General features: G+C 63.8%; 1 protein-coding gene across 3 annotated transcripts; it reads right to left on the bottom strand.

The window, feature by feature from the left end:
* Window positions 1–958: 958 nt before the first annotated feature.
* MAFK (MAF bZIP transcription factor K) lies at window positions 959–13,286 on the bottom strand. 3 transcript variants are annotated; one of them, XM_044746879.2, is made up of 4 exons: window positions 13,128–13,286; window positions 5,034–5,178; window positions 4,694–4,768; window positions 959–3,765 (listed from the first exon to the last, which is right to left on the bottom strand). In XM_044746879.2, the coding sequence occupies exons 3-4, from the start codon at window positions 4,727–4,729 to the stop codon at window positions 3,334–3,336; spliced, it is 468 nt and encodes a 155-aa protein (XP_044602814.1). In that variant the 5' UTR covers window positions 4,730–4,768; window positions 5,034–5,178; window positions 13,128–13,286; the 3' UTR covers window positions 959–3,333. The 3 variants fall into 3 exon arrangements, with proteins under 3 accessions (XP_044602814.1, XP_014702144.1, XP_014702145.1); XM_014846658.3 differs by lacking the exon at window positions 13,128–13,286 and adding an exon at window positions 8,173–8,674; XM_014846659.3 differs by lacking the exon at window positions 13,128–13,286 and adding an exon at window positions 5,447–5,628.
* Window positions 13,287–15,185: the final 1,899 nt, after the last annotated feature.

Raw genomic sequence — 15,185 nt, 5'->3', positions numbered from 1 at the left:
CCCCGCCTCACACCCACAGGCTTGCTGCCAGCTCTGGTCACGGCGCTGCCGCCTGGGGCTCCCCTAGGAGGAGTGGGCGGGGGCTGGGGGTGCTCCCAGGGTTGGCTGGGGGAAAACATCTATGGTTGCCATTGACAAGCTCGGGGCTAGGAACCCCACTGTGCTGAGCACTTTCATCCCCACCCTGACTTCACAGAAGCGGGGCGTGAGGTTTGGAGGGGGCCGGGAACTGGCCCAGGACACTCAGAAGCTAGGGCACCGATGCACATCCCCTTGGTGATGACACGACGCGGTCCTGGCCAGCTCGGGCACAGGAGGAGCAGGAGGCCGGCAGCTTTCAGAAGCCCTGAGATCTCCCTGGGAGCTTGGCCTTCCGTCCGAGGCCGAGGCCAAGTGCTGACCCCCTGCCCTCGCAGGGACGGTAGGCCGGGGCTGCCCACCACGGAAGGCCCGGCAAGGAGGGGTCAGCATCCCGAGGGGACAGGACCCGCCATTGGCTCTGGCTTTTCGGGGGAGTGTGCTGACCCTAGGCCACCGTCCAGGGTGCTCTGCCCCCTGCCCCAGGCAGACCGTCTCTCTCTCAGCGTCCCGCAAGCTCATCTCCAGGCCCCAGCCCAGCAAACCCAGGTGAGGGGCCTGCCTGGTGACCGGGGCACATTGCCCAAGGGAGGGGCTGTTCCCAGCGGGAAAGGAGTGGCTGTGGCCACGGACTGGGGGTCCTAGTCAGGACAGACAGGATTCCGGGAACTCCGCCCACTGTCCAGAAAGTGACCCGACAGCCACCCCGGAGTTGTCCTGACAGGACCTTAAAGCCTGGGAAGCCAACCTGCGCTCAGAGAGGCCTATGGTGATTGGGGAGGATGTGGGGGCCTCCAGCGGCCCAGGACACCAAGCGGACAGGATGGGCCCTGGACTGGGGGTCTTGGCCCAAAGCCCCCACTACACAGTGAGACAGACCTGAAACCAGAAAAAGTCTTTATTGCAAAGGTACAAAAGCGTCACAGCAGAGATGTACAGCAATAAATTAGGTGGTGGCCGTGAGGGGACAGGGCAGGTGTGGGCCACGACATAAGGTCTCTTCTCAATAATTTATATCATGATAAAAGCAGCACAAAAATAAATATTGAAATGAAACTGCTGGGCAGGCAGAGGCGGGGAAAACCGGTGGGTGCCGAGCTTACGAAGGGGAGGCCCCGTCCCCCGGGGGGCCAGGCCCTGCGGGTGTCAGGGACTCGTGAGTCAGAAGCACAGGAGGACAAACCCACGCCACAAAGACGTCCCTGCCTTTTGTCTTAAATAAAAAACCCATATATTAAAATTGTGACAATGACATCTCAATGATCCAAAAAGAAAAGCAGGAGGGAGCGAGCCAGTCTTCCTTCCCTGGCCCCTGATCCCGGGAGGGCGATGGGCAGCCGCGGGGACAGCTCCTCCCAGAGCGTGGAGGCCCCAGCCAGCACTCGCCCACCTGCACCCCACGAGACGGGGCGCTCTGTGAACCCAGGGCGGCCACTGGGCAGGACAGCCGGCCAGGGTGGGCGGGGGGTGCGCCCAGGTGCCCAGGCCATCTGCGGGACTCAAGTCAGATGGGCAGGAGGGGAGACCAAGGGCAGCGGGAGGCGACCGGGCCTTCCACCTCGGGCTGCGAGCTGGTGCCTGAGGAGCCAGGCGGGGTGGCGACAGGTTCCCACTGCCCTGCCCTCGACGGCTGCTCTGCTCTAAGAGGCTGACAGTACCCAACAGGAAAAGAGTTACGAAAGGTCTGTACGATAAAATGTGTATATAATTTTATATATATATATATACTTTTCTCTCTTTTTTAAATATTTCCCCATGGTCCTTATTGACATCCAATGTGGATTACCTACCATGGCTATGCGATCAACAGCTTTTGCTTACACACCGGGCCTTTCTGTTACACACCGGGCTGTGTAAGGATCCAGCACCCCAGACCCTCCGCCTTCTCCCAGGACAGGGACAAGGCCATGTGGCAATGCTGCTGGAGAGGCCCAGATGCCTTCTGTCTGCTCCTGCCAGCAGACACAGAAGCTGGACGCAGCCCTTGGGGCTGTCAGTCCTCCCCCAACCCTGGTACAGCTGACACCTGCTTGCTGGGGTCTCCCTGGGTGGCAGGGCACAAGAAGAAACCGGGAGCTGGAGCCCAGCGGCTTCCGGCCAGCGATGGGGCTCAGCAGCTCACTCAGACCCAGGGCCGTGGCCCCAGCATCCTCCCAGGAGGGGTAGAAGTGGCCGTCCATGCCCGGCCCACACAGGGAGCCCCCGCGGTGGCTCTCAAGGAAGGGACGCCCCAGCAAAGGTCACCTGCCCCAGAAAGGGCCGGTGAAGGTTCCAGGGAACTCAGCACCAGGCTCGCAGAGTCCCCTCATCTCCTCTGTGCTGACACACCATCCAGGTGCTTCCGGGAGGCCCGTCTGGTCCGTGTGGACTTCCTGGCCCAGAGCCTGCCACCTCGCCCACCATCACCTCCTCTGCCCCATTCAAGCCCGCCTCATTTTCTGATCCCACCCAGCCCCCTGCTCTCTCACCTCCTCCAGCAGTGGGAGCCACAGGCAGCTGGGCGCCCCCCAGCTCCATGGCCGCTCCGGAGGCCTCGCTGACAGCCTGCCGTTCCGCACAGAACCTGCTCCCCACCCACCTCCCAGCCCCCAAGGCCCATCGCCCCCTTCCCATGCTGGGCACCACCTTCCCGGGCTCTGCGAGGCGGCCGCAGTGGGGGCTGGGTCCCCAGGCCAGGCTGCCACTGCTCCTCAATAGGGACCTCCTTCCGGCCACCCCGACACAGAGAGAAAACTCACAACACTCATGCACCTGCACCCACAGGCCCCCCCAGGACCACTTGCAACCAGCCACTCCTCCCAGGCCCCTGGTGCTGCAGGTGCTCTGCTGAGGTGGCAGGGGGACAGGCACGCTGACGTGTGTTGACAGGCTGCTGGTGGGAGGGGTGGAAGACAGAGCCCTTGCCACCCAGGCCACAGGGCCAGGGACCTGCTGAGGGCCCTCCCTGCAGACATCCCAACTCCCCCAGCACAGGACACAGGCTCCGGAAGAGAGACAGTCCGCAGAGAGCTGGCAGGGCCCAGAGGAAGGCGAGGTGCGTGTGTGCATGTGCGTGTGGGCAGGCGTGCGGCACACGGGCTCACAGGCCCCTAACTCTTCATCAGGCCCCTGTGACCTCGCCCCGCCAGGAGCCCACGGGAGCCTGTGCTTGGACTCGGGGTTTCAGGGGTCTGCTCCCCATGGGACCCTCCAACAAGCACGAGGGACAGCCCCTCTGGCCCCACCGCCGGCCCCCTCGCCCAACCGGGGCCGGCACTAGGAGGCGGCCGAGAAGGGCACGGAGCTGGAGATCTCAGCGGACTTGACGATGGTGATGACGCTGGTGGTGGCCACCTTGGTGGGCGTGATGGGCCCGCGCGCCACGGTGCGGGCGAAGGTCTGCAGGGCCTCGTACTTGGAGCGCAGGGCGTCCAGCTCCAGCTTCATGCTGCTGTTCTCACGCGCCAGCTTCTCCACCTCCTGCTGCAGCTCCACGCGCTGCCGCTCCAGCTCCTCCTTCTGCGTCACCCGCTTGATGCGGCAGCTGGCGGCGTAGCCGCGGTTCTTGAGCGTGCGCCGGCGCTGCTTCAGGCGGACCACCTCCTCCTTGGTGAGGCCCCGCAGGTGCTGGTTCAGCTCCCGCACCGACATGGACACCAGCTCATCGTCGCTGAGCACTGGGGCGTTCTCGCCCGCCTCCTTCTTGACCTGCGGGGCCACAGCACGGGGTCAGGACCGGGGCGCAGGGGCGCGAGGGGGGCAGCAGGGAGGCCTCGCTGCAGGGACCCCAGAGGACCACTTGGAACGTTGCCGTGGACGAGCCTGGCTATTGGCAGGGCCCCCCTGCATCGCAGGCTGGCCTTTACTCCATCAGGGAAAGGGGACGGTCACTGTGGGGTCACTCAACATTGTGCACAGGATGTACGGCAGGACGGTCCCTGATGGGGGCCGTTGGCCCCACCTGCCATTACCCGGTTACTGTCTGCCACCCAAACTCTGCGAGGCCGCAGCCTGCACGCGTGCTGCCCTCTGTGGGTCTCCAGCGCCTGGTGCAGGACTGACACGGGCAGGGGAGCGAGGGGAAGGCGAGGCAGCCTACAGTTCCACACCCTCGGACCTGGGAGGGCCCAGCCAGGGCCTGGCGGGACACGGCCACATCCACCTGCATGGCCTCAGGAGGGGCTTGGAGAGGCACAGCCCACAAATACCGAGAGTCCCCGCTCCAGTGGGACCCAGCTCTGCTCCCGAGCCAGGAGACGGCCGGCCCAAGGGCACACGCTGGCCTCCAAAGCTGAGAGCCCCAGGAGGTGGGCAGCTGGAGCCAGGCCCGGGGAGCTGGAGCAGCACCGTTCACACGTGCCCTGTCTGGCGGGACCAGAGGCCGCACTGCCCACGCCCGGGTGCCGGGGCGATGAGCACATCCTGGCCAGGAGGCACCATCCCTCCCGCCCCCTCCACCCAGGAGTTATGTCCTTGGACGTAAGCCTGCGTCTCCGAAGGCTGCAACCCTCGATTCTGTCGACATCTCTCGGGGACACCTCCTCCCGCCCTCTTCCAGGTGACAGGCCTTCCTCCCTCACGGTCCAGGCAGTCCTGGGACAGGGGGCTGTGCGGTGGAGACAGGGTGGCCCCTTACCTTTAACGCCTTGTTCGGTTTGGGGTTAGTCGTCATAACCTGGGACAGGCACCCGGACAGAACTGCGGGAAATCACTGCAGGATCACAGAACAGAAACGCACGTGGTTAGGTCCTGGCTGCGCTGCCGTGACAAGTGACCTGAAGCAGGGATGTCCCACTGCAGAGACGCTCCGAGGAGGCTCGGCTCCTCGCACTGTGCCATCCAGTCAGCCCCACAAAAGCAAGGAGGAGCCCAACCTGGCCTGAGAGCTCCCCAGGGGGGCACCCTGGCCGGGCCTGAGCCTCTGCTCGGCCACGCCCCCCACTCCAGCATCAGCCCAGGGAGCCGCCCAGACCCACCTTGTCCCAGTGCCCGGTAGCCACACGGCCGTCCCGCGCTGCCCGCCGGGCCTGTGCTGTGAGCACCAGCGCCTTGGGGTGAGGCCAGGTGTGAGCAGCTGTTGCTTCCTGTTCTGACTCCCCCTCTGAGCTCCGACGTTCGCACCTGCGGGGCACAGGAGGCCACAGTGAAGGGCCGAGGCACGCAGCGGCCAGGCCCCCTCCCGAGAACAGCCGTGCCCAGCACTTGAGCAGTGCGCCGGCCAGGGGCAGCACCCTGCCCCGCCAAAAGCCTGTCACCCCCGACCCAGCCTGGCTCCCCGAGAAGAAGGGCCCCTTCGGGGAGCCCCTGCCCTTGCAGAGCTCACCCCAACGAGGGACGGGTGGAGCCCTGTGTCGGCCCCAGCCCGGCCCCGCCCTCCCGGCAGACCCACCTCCGTGAAGGGCACTGCAGCTGTGACATCACCGCCGCCACCTAGACTGCCCCACAGCCATGACCTGAGGCCCAGACGGTGGCCAGAGGCTCCCCACGCCAGCCAGCCCGGACCCGGGAGGTGGGAGCCACCACCTCGCGCGCTCATGGACTGTCTGGCGGGAGTCGTCCCCGCCGCCCGCCAGCCCCCCCACGCCCGCCCTTCTCATTTTCGCGTCTGCATTGTGTCACACATTCTAATCATTCATGAAAAAGCCAGCCAAAGCATCCCAAGCATGATTCCCCTCTGATAGTTGCCATGGTGACCTTGGGAAGTAGCCAACCCCTGATGGTCGCCATGGAAACAGAGAAGCCCACAGCAACAATGGCTTCGGGCTGGCGGTGCAGACACGGCAGGTTGCGGGACAGTAAACAAACCCTTGGTGCCCTGGCAGCCAGGGGGGCAGGAGGGGAACAGGCACCTGGCACACTGATGCCAGCTTACGGGATCAGGGTCCGCTCCCCAGGTTCCAAACGCCACGTGAGGTGAACTGAGCAGAGAGACCGTCAGAGAAACGCGCCCAAGGAGGGGAAATGGGGCCCCAGAGACGGAGCCGCATCAAAGCCTCCATCTGGGGGGAGCTAGACTCAGGGGGATGGGCTCCACAGCGCCCGCAGTCCTGGGACCCTCACTGCAGCGTGGCCTGGGCCTCCACCCATTGGCCCTGCCGCCAAGGGCCCGCCCACCCCTCACCCCAGAGGCTGCCAACACGACAGAGGGGCCGGCACCCAGGCCTGCAGACGCCGACTGCCCCTTGCATCGTGGCTGCTCTCCCAGGTACTAATGATGGAGGTGGAGAGCAGAATGGCAGCGGGGCTGAGCCGGGTATGGCCTCCGGGGGCCCGCACTCCTCGGCACCCCTCGCAAGGTTTCACATGGGTGCCCGAGCCAGACACACAGCAGGCTGAGGCAACCCTAGCAGGGAGCTAAGAGCCGCTTCCTGACAGTGGCTTGATGCCCTGGCATCTGGGGGGCACCAACGAGCACCCCACAGGCCCGCCCCTCCCTGCAGGTGCGGGGGTCAAAGCCAGGCTGGAGGAGTCTCCAGGAGGCCGGCGGGAGCCCGGCGGCTGGGAGAGCCTGAGAAACTTCTCCATGGCGGGCGGGCGGCCGGCGGGGACCGTTCCAGCTCACACTCCCAAGCACGTCAGCACACAAGGGCCCGGAGCCGCCAGGGCATAGCTGTGTGGTGAGTCACCAGCTGTTTACAGAGCTAGGAGCTCACATTCCCACAGCCCCGAGGCCCCTCCCACCCTGCCAAGACCCGATGGGAAAAGAAAGGCCCCAGCCAAGGAGGGGCCTGCTCAGACCCCCCACCACACCCCACAGGCGTTCTGTGCCCCCCCCCCCCGGGGATGGTGACATGCCAGCTCAGCCAGGTCATGGGCCGTGTTCAGGGCAGGGATGCCCCCCGGGGACCTGACCACCAGGAATCACGTGGCGGGACACCTAGGTGACCAGGACGCGCACAGGCCTGGGCCGCAGCGCTCGGCGAGCTTGGCCTCCTCCCCTGCACATAAGGGTCTATCGCCCACATCCGCAAGGTGAAGGTCGCCCGGGCATAGCCCCGTGTTCATGGGCTCTGAGCCCATCTCGCCTGCGCCCCTGGACTAATGGGGGCCCACCACCATGGGCAAGGAGCCTCAGCAGAGACGGGAGAGCAGCCCTGGGGTCCCCCCTGGGGTCTGAGCGAGGAGGACGCCTCTCTCTAAGAGAGGGCACCATGGTGGGGTCCGACCTCAGGGAACTGTCCCTAGTTCTCAGACCTTCTCTCCAAAGAGAGTGACACGAGGACTAGAGGAGCGAACGTGCCGAGGTGATGGCTGCCCTGGTCTCGAGACAAAGTTGGGGAGTAATTCAGTAAACCCTCTTCTCTCTGTGGGTCTTAATCTCCTCTCCTTAAAAATGAGGGGATCAGAAATGGGGCCCCAGGGTCTTGTCCAGCTCCCAAAGGTTCTCGGCTGGGTCCAATGGGTGACGCTAGGAGAGAGACCCTGGCTGGGGGCTCCATTCTCAACCCCCAGACTTCAGGGTCTGTACCAGAGCCCCCTGAGGAACCAGAGACGGGGGGAGGCTGGGAAACCCCAGGCAGGACACCATTGCACAGCTCTGTGCTCATAAGCAGGACCCCCACTGCCTCGGCCCCTTCAGGGACCCGCTTTCCTGGGAAGTTTTCACCAACTGCTGGAGAGACGCGCTGCCCGCCCGCCCCGTCTGCGCCCCAGCGGCCTGCCCCGCGAGAGCCTCATCGCACAGCCACAGGCTCCAGGTCCAGGGGCAGAGAGCCCTTCTCTTGGGAACGCAGTACACAGAGAAGAACTGCACTGCCCCTTACCTCTACCCAAAATACACAAAACACATGCACTATCGACCTAAAGACACTCCAAACATTAGAAAAAGGACAACCTGCTTTTGGTTCAGAGGAGCGAGGTTCAGAGGAGAGTTTCGGATGAGTGAAAAAGAGTCAGTGAAACAAGTGATTTTAAAACAACTGTCCTAAAATGGATATTTGTAAGCCACGGAACCTCAGGCAACCTCCACGGGCACCAGAGCACACACAGGAAGAACTGTCTTCTGAGCCGGCCGGAACCCAGCCGGGGTTAAACACTGCAGCCTGGCGCGGTGGGGCCAGGCGTGCACCCCAGAAGCCGGCCTCCCCTCCTGTCAAGGGTCTAACACCACATTACCGCATCAGCAACCGTCAGCGCCAAAAACGCCTCTCCAACAGCTGCCCACGAGGATGCTCCAGCTGGGCTGTCCCACGTCCACGGACCGACAAGTCTTAGCGATGCCGTGTGCAGAGAGCCCGCGCTCCCAGGGGCTTTCTGATGCCACTCCAGTCACCCGAGCAGCTCAGTGGCCCGTGCCAGGCTGCGTCTGGAACGGTGTGTCTGCACGTCCGCTGCGTGCACCCACTTGCCCATCCAAGTGGGAGTGACCACGCGCGTCCCCTTCAGCCCAGAGGGGGCCGCTGGTCAGGAGCGGGCGCAGTCAGCACTTAGAACGTGGAACACCTTTCGGGCGACTATTTTTCTAACTGAAGAGGATGGTTTTCAACCCAAAGCCAGAAACTTCATTCTGACGTACATCTAAACAAGGTGAACAAGGAAGGATAATTTCCTTTAAAAGCAGAGGAAACACCCGAGCAGCTCAGATGGAGTCAGCTCCAGTGACCGCACAGTTTGGAATAAATTAGGGAGCCCGGGGCGCCCCGCCCCTTCCGGCCCGTAAAGAACAGGGCAGGACGACTCTGCCCAGGGGAGCTGGGCACCACGGCCCTGCGCTCCGGGAGGGCAGGGCAGGTGGCCCAGGTTCCACCGCCCACCACTGCCTTCCAGAAGCAGGTGCGCCCGAGGCCAGGATCTCGGGTGCCTTCAGGTCCCTTTTTACTTTCCAACTCCCAGCAAACTCCTACTTCTTGGCCCTAGCTCGTGTGGGAAACTCACAGCCCTGGCCGTCCCCAGCACACTCTGGCCCTCTCTGGGCTGGGCCCGGGTTGGGGGTTTCTCCACCAATAATGCCAGGCAGCTGATGGGAGCCAGGGCCCCACCCAAGGATAATCTCCTAGGTTGCGATCACGTAGGAGAAAAGGTTTTGAGTTTCAAAGGGCTCCAATGCTGACTTAACGACTGGCCCACCCACTCATCTGGCCTGTGAGCTGCATGCGGGCAGGAAGCTGAACCTCTGGCACCTGTTCCAGCGGGCAGAGAGCGGAGGGGGCCGCTCCGGAGCCTCCCAGCAACTGCTAGGCGTGGGGTACCCCTCCCACTGCCATCCTCCCAGGTCCCCAAGGCTGTCAGGGTGGGGAAGAGGGAGGAGGGGAGCTAAGGGGTTCCGTCTTGGAGGAGCAGGTTCCCACTCCAGGCCGCAGAGCAGCAACCGCTTCACCTGACAGGTGCAAACCCTGAAGCCAGAAGCCACCCAGATGTGGCCGCCTCTGCTCTGCAGGGCTGCGGGCCTCTCACAGGTGACCAAAGCTGAGCGCCCCTCCGGCTGGCTGCACGGCGGGGCTGACCCACACAGCGGGCTCCTGACAAACAAGCAAACCCTGACTCGTCCACAGTGACCTGTTGCCTTGCCGGCTGAACACAGGCCCCAGGACCAGGAGGGCTTGGGACCACCTCCAGACCACCCTGCCTGCCTCCGGACACAGGGTTCCGCTGATGTCACACCCCAGCTCCCCTCAACGTGGGGGGGTGTCCCGCAGCACCTCGCTGTGCACCCCACCAGCCCGGCCCACACCCAGCCTGCAGGCTGGCCCTGGCTGGCTGCCCTCCGGCAAGACAAGACTGTCTGCCCGGCTTGGGGGACGTCTGGTCACCTTGTGTTTGCGGTTCGAGGAAGCTGTGTCATCCTGGCTCCATCCGGAGGTGACTCAGGCGGCTGCCGGGCTGACAGCAGGCTGAATGCCACACCCCCCACCGTGCGCTGGCCCCTGGCTCCTGCTGGCCCCTCGCTCCCACTGGCCCTTCGCTCCTACAGCCCCAGCTTCAGGCCAGTCCCTGCTCCCCTTGCACCCCTCCGGGTGGTCCCTCCGCCTCCAGGCTCCCCTTCAGAGTTCTGTTCTCTCCCCAGCCATCTCATGCTGCCCAGGGCTCCAGTCAGCCTCAACCTCCACGTGTAGCCAGGATGCTCCCTGGAAAACCCGACAGGCCCGAGACACACGCGTCTCCTGCAGCTGCCCTCCCGTGTCTCCAGCTCAGACGACCCACCATGGCATTCACGCAGACATCGCCCCCCAGGCCTCACCTCTCCCTCCACGGCCGCTCGCTGACCCCAGCCTGCTGGCCTCAACCGAGTCTTCCTGCAGATGCTCTGGCCCCCCGCTTCTCATCAGGACTCCTGCCTCAGTCCCTCAAATGCAGCCCCCCAGGCAGGTGGAGGGACCCACTGGCTCAGAGTCCCTCCCAAGCTCCCCATTCCCTTGGCCACCTGTCGCCATTCCAGGCCTCCACCTCTGGCTTCTGACAGCACCCCCCCCCCCTCGCAATCTGCACTGGCTTCGCACCCTTCTCCCGTCACCCCTGCCCTCCCCTCTCCAGCCCTCGCTTCACCAGAAAGCCCCGTTCCTGCCCTCCTTGTAATGGGTGGGCGCCCTCTCCTGAGCACCAAGGACTGCACCCAAGACCGGGTCCTGGTCTTTCTGTTGGAGCCCTGCCTCCCTCACTGGGCAGAGAGCAGGGGGCACTCTGACCTACACCCGCTCCCCCAACTCCTGGCAGGTGACAGGGGCCGCACAAACAGGTGTGTCAGCACTGCACTGAAGGGAGGGAGCCTAGGGGACACCTTCTACCCCACACCTCTGTGCCACCCCTTGCCCAGGACCCCCAGACATCAGGCAGGGTGCCCCACTGGACCCTGGACCCGGGCTCTGCCACCGCAGGCCAGCGAGAACCCTCGGGACTTGGTTTCCTCATCTAAGATGGGGGCGGGGGTGTGTGTGTGTGTGGACTGTGTGCCAACCTAGGTTCACTTCTACCTGCTCTGAAACCCTATGACTTTAAGGTGACACTTTCAGTTTCCTGAAACTGTAAGAAAGAGGAAACACGACGAGCCCGTGACTTATAAAAAGCAAAAGTAAATAGCGGAGCGATGCATCTCCCATTGCAGAGAACGTGGGGGGGTTGGGGGGGAGGGAGGGTGAGTCACTGTTTACTGCTCAGGGGGAGCAGCTTCACAGTGGACGCTCCCAGCCCATTTCCCGTGTGGACTGGACCCTGAATCCAGAAAGTCCACACCAGAAACCTTTAGACCCAGGCAGGACTTCTTCTAGGTCGCCTGTGACTGTAAACAAACTCCGCAGAGTGAAAGCGTGCACGGCGGACAAAGAACAGACCGGAACCCGACCTCACGCAGTGGCAGCCTGGGCGCTGGAGAAAGGGCTGGAACACAGCAAGCCCCGCACTCAGGAAGAGTGACTCCCCCAGTAGCCTCGACTCAACTCCCATTTTTAGCAACCACCTTGAAAGTAAGCGACGCTGAACTTGGACCCGGGCCCTTAAAGTCCAGCGACCTTCAAGCACAAAAGGAAATGCGCTCCGGGGAGAAGCCTCGCTTTGTGTTTTTGAGTTAATAAACATTTTATTTTGGAATAAAGAGAGGTCTAGTTGTAAGTTATGAAAGCAGACGCCCTCTCCCGAGCTCAAACTCGGACATTCCTACTGGGTCACCACCGAGGAAGGGCCATGCTCAGGAAGCCTGTCAGCTACCCACAATGCAACAGGTTGCAGGTGTGCCCCACCCACCTGCACAGCCCACCTGCAACTTCCCAGACCTCTCCCACCTGCTTAGACTAACATTTTTTTTAAACAGCGCCATTCCCCCACCAAAGACACCAGGCTCAGAGCCCAGGCCCCAGAGCTGGCACACAGGACACACAGCTGCACTTTCTCAAGATACCTGCTCCGTGATCGCCGTGACAGCAAACCTCACCAACGCCAGTAAACGGGTCAGGGGAGAGCGGGTGGGCACCCAAGCCACACTCGTGGGAGCCCAGTGATTCTGTGTCGGGTTCCCGAGGCCAGGCACCCGGCAAGAGGAGGTGGCTGAGGGTTGGTCAACTGCTGAATGAACTGTTAGGTGGGACATCCCATTTCTGCCTCAGCTACAACAGCTGTGTGAAAGGTCAAAGGAACGTAATCATTAACACAAGACAGAGCAGGGAACTTCCAGCAAGCCCGAACACGGGCCCCTCCAGCATGTGTTCTGCGTTGCCCAGAAGACCCCACAAACTACCACGACAGACAGATGGCAAGGCGGTCTGCCTTTCCTGGGGCAGACCTAGGCACCCAGCCAAATACCCGCGTCCCCTCCGAGGTCCCGGGGAAGGCGCGTGGAAGAGGCAGAGACATTATCTGTTTCCCGAAGTCAGCAAAATCACAGAAAAAAAGCCGCATTTAGAGTTAGAAGACACGGAGACCCCCCCGTTCGCAGATGTGGAAAATGAGACCGCGGGCCACGGGGGAAGCGACACGTTCGCCCTGTCCCCCTCCCCACCCCACGCCTCCAGAGCAGGGCTCTCTCCGGGAAACGGCTGGCAGGTCAGCTGCTCAGAACGTGACCTCGGGCCGCGAAGTCCCCTGCAGGGTCCTTCCCCTCCCCACCCCAGAGAGGCGTGGCCCCCGCCGCGAACACGAGTGGGAAGTGGCCGCAGGGCCGGGCAGGACAGCACGCCGGGCCGGCGGAAGCGCCCAGGTGACCGAGGCCGGGTCTGCCCAGCGAGACCACGCGCTGCCCGCGCTCCCCGGCACGTGGCGTTTATTTTCGCCCCCGCCTTCCCGCCTCAAGCGGATCCCCGGGTGGGGGGGAAAGGCAGAGCAAGGTGGGGTGGGGGGGTGCCGGGCTCCCCGCCCGCCCTGTGCTGGGGCGCCCACCGCCTCCGAGCTGGGGCCCCGGGAGAGGCAGGGATCGGGGATCTGGGATCGGGGGGGCTCTCCCCGGCCCCAGGGGAAGGCGATCTGCCCAAGGGCGGGACCAGACCCCCCCCAGCCCGCGGCCGCCCGGGGCGGACACCTGACGGCAGGTGTGCGGGCCGGCGCGCGGGATCCCGGTCCAGCCCCACTCCGCGCGGGTCCGCGGGGCCGTGACTCAGCGGCGGGCGGGCCCAGCGCCCCCGGCCCCACCCCGCCCGCTCGCTCCTCACCTGGCGTCGCACGGGGGCGCGGGCGCGCGGCGGCTCCTCGCGGGCACGCGCTCTCCTCGCGCTCCCTCCCGCGCTCCCCCCGGGCCGCCGCCTCCGCCGCGCGCTCGGGCTCCGACTTCGCGAAGAACAACAAGTCCCCCCACCGCCCGCCGCCAGCCTGCCCGCCCGCCCGCCGGCTCCCAGCATCTGACACCGCTTCCGGGATCGGCGTCGGCGCGCGTCACGCCGCCCCACCCACCGCGCGCCGCCGCCCCGCCCACCTGAGGCCCCGCCCACGCGGGGCCCCGCCCACGCCAGAGGCCCCGCCCCCTAGGGCCCCGCCCCTCTGGCGCAGGCGCACGGAGCCGGCCCTCGTCCGCGCCTCCCGCGCCCACCTGGGTAGAGCTGGCGGGCTGCACCTGTGCTCACAGGTGTTGCGCGCCCCGCCTGGTGGCAGTCCCGGCGCGCACGTGGAGGCAGTCGTCCCCGTTCATCGTACCGAGCCGGAGGCCCCCCTCCTACCCCATTTCCCTCTCGGGGCTTGGGGCGGGCCGGCTCTTGTCTGCACCCCATATCCCCCGGCGGGCCCTCGGGCATCCCCTCAGCCTCACCGGAGCCCTCGGGCGACCCCACCGTCCCCAGCGGTAGTCGCAGACGAAGCCCACATTGAGGAGGGCTTCCCGGGGAAGGGTCTTTGCGGGAGGAGCGGGCCCGGAGGAAGGAGTGGGGCTTGGGGCTTGCTTTCTGGAGACGGTGCTCCGGCTGTTGCATCCAAGTTGCAGGGTGGTGTGGTTTCATCACAAGAGGAGACCACCTGGCTGCACACGTCCAGGACACACCACCCTGTCTACAGGGCAGGCAGGCTCACACAGGAGGAAAAGGCACTTGACGTCCACCCACGACAGACACCCCCATCTGTCTTTGGATTTCCCTTTTTTTTTTTTTTTTTCAAAAGTTTGGCACCTGAGCTAACAACTGTTGCCAATCTTCTTTTTTTTTTTCTGCTGTTTTTTTGTCCCCAAATCCCCCAAGTACATAGTTGTATATTTTAGTTGTGGGTCCTTCTAGTTGTGGCATGTGGGACACCGCCTCAACGTGGACTAATGAGCGGGGCCATGTTCATGCTCAGGATCCGAACCAGCAAAACCCTGGGCTGCCAAAGCGGAGCACACGAACTTAACCACTCGGCCACGGGGCCGGCCCCAGGATTTCCCATTTTGGACCAAGAAATGGGTAAAGAGACCGATTTCTCTTCCATAGCACAGCCAACAACATAAAATGGTGATAAATGGCATTAACCCACAGCCTCAGCGCCCAGGGCCTGGGGAACAGTGTCCACCCAAAGTCCCAGCTGACAGTTGCCCTGAGGAAACAGGACCTGCGAAGGTGAGCCCAGAATGGGGGGAAGATGCCCTGACCTCAGTTCAGGGCCCATCACTCGGCATGGGAGCAGCCGCCTCCTGCAGCAGAAGGAGGATGAAGCTGGAGAGGTGACTGGTCCAAAGTCACACCCGGGACCTGCAGGCCCACTCTGCACCTGGCTCCCGCTCTGCCAGCACTTGGGTGGGAGGCTGAGCCCCTTGACGGTTTCTGCATCCCTCTCTCAGAAAGAATGAGCTGCCTGCATGGGGCCACACAGCTCAGTTCCAAATAAAGAGAGAGGGAAACTCGCCAAGGCCCCTGGAATGACGGCAGGCCTCCCACGGGCGCACGCGGCGTCCGCTGAGGGGTGTTCGCGGGTCTCAGGCGCCTTCGGGTGTATCCTGGGAAACAAACAGGAGAAAGTGCCAGGAAGCTTGTGGGTCTTCCGTTTGCAGTTAGCAGCACAGCATGGTTCAGTGTTTAGGAAGTGGCTGTGGCTTCTTGCTGCGGAGAATATGGGCTTCCTTCTGAGCCATCTCGCTCTGCTGGGCGCACTCGCCTTGTGGGGACAGCCAGGCGCACTGATGTTTGCTGACGGCCGCCACAGGAACAGCTGCCAGTACACAAATCGGCAGCAGCCGTAGCAAGCTGTCCCATCTCTCTGGGATGTTTTCAGAGGGATTTCCCCCTGGGATTTGAAAGGTGTTTCCCCTTTCT

The sequence above is a fragment of the Equus asinus genome, chromosome 14 (assembly GCF_041296235.1).
Source record: "Equus asinus isolate D_3611 breed Donkey chromosome 14, EquAss-T2T_v2, whole genome shotgun sequence".
Classification (NCBI taxonomy): Eukaryota; Metazoa; Chordata; class Mammalia; order Perissodactyla; family Equidae; genus Equus; species Equus asinus.
This window is presented reverse-complemented; position numbering and strand designations above follow the sequence as displayed.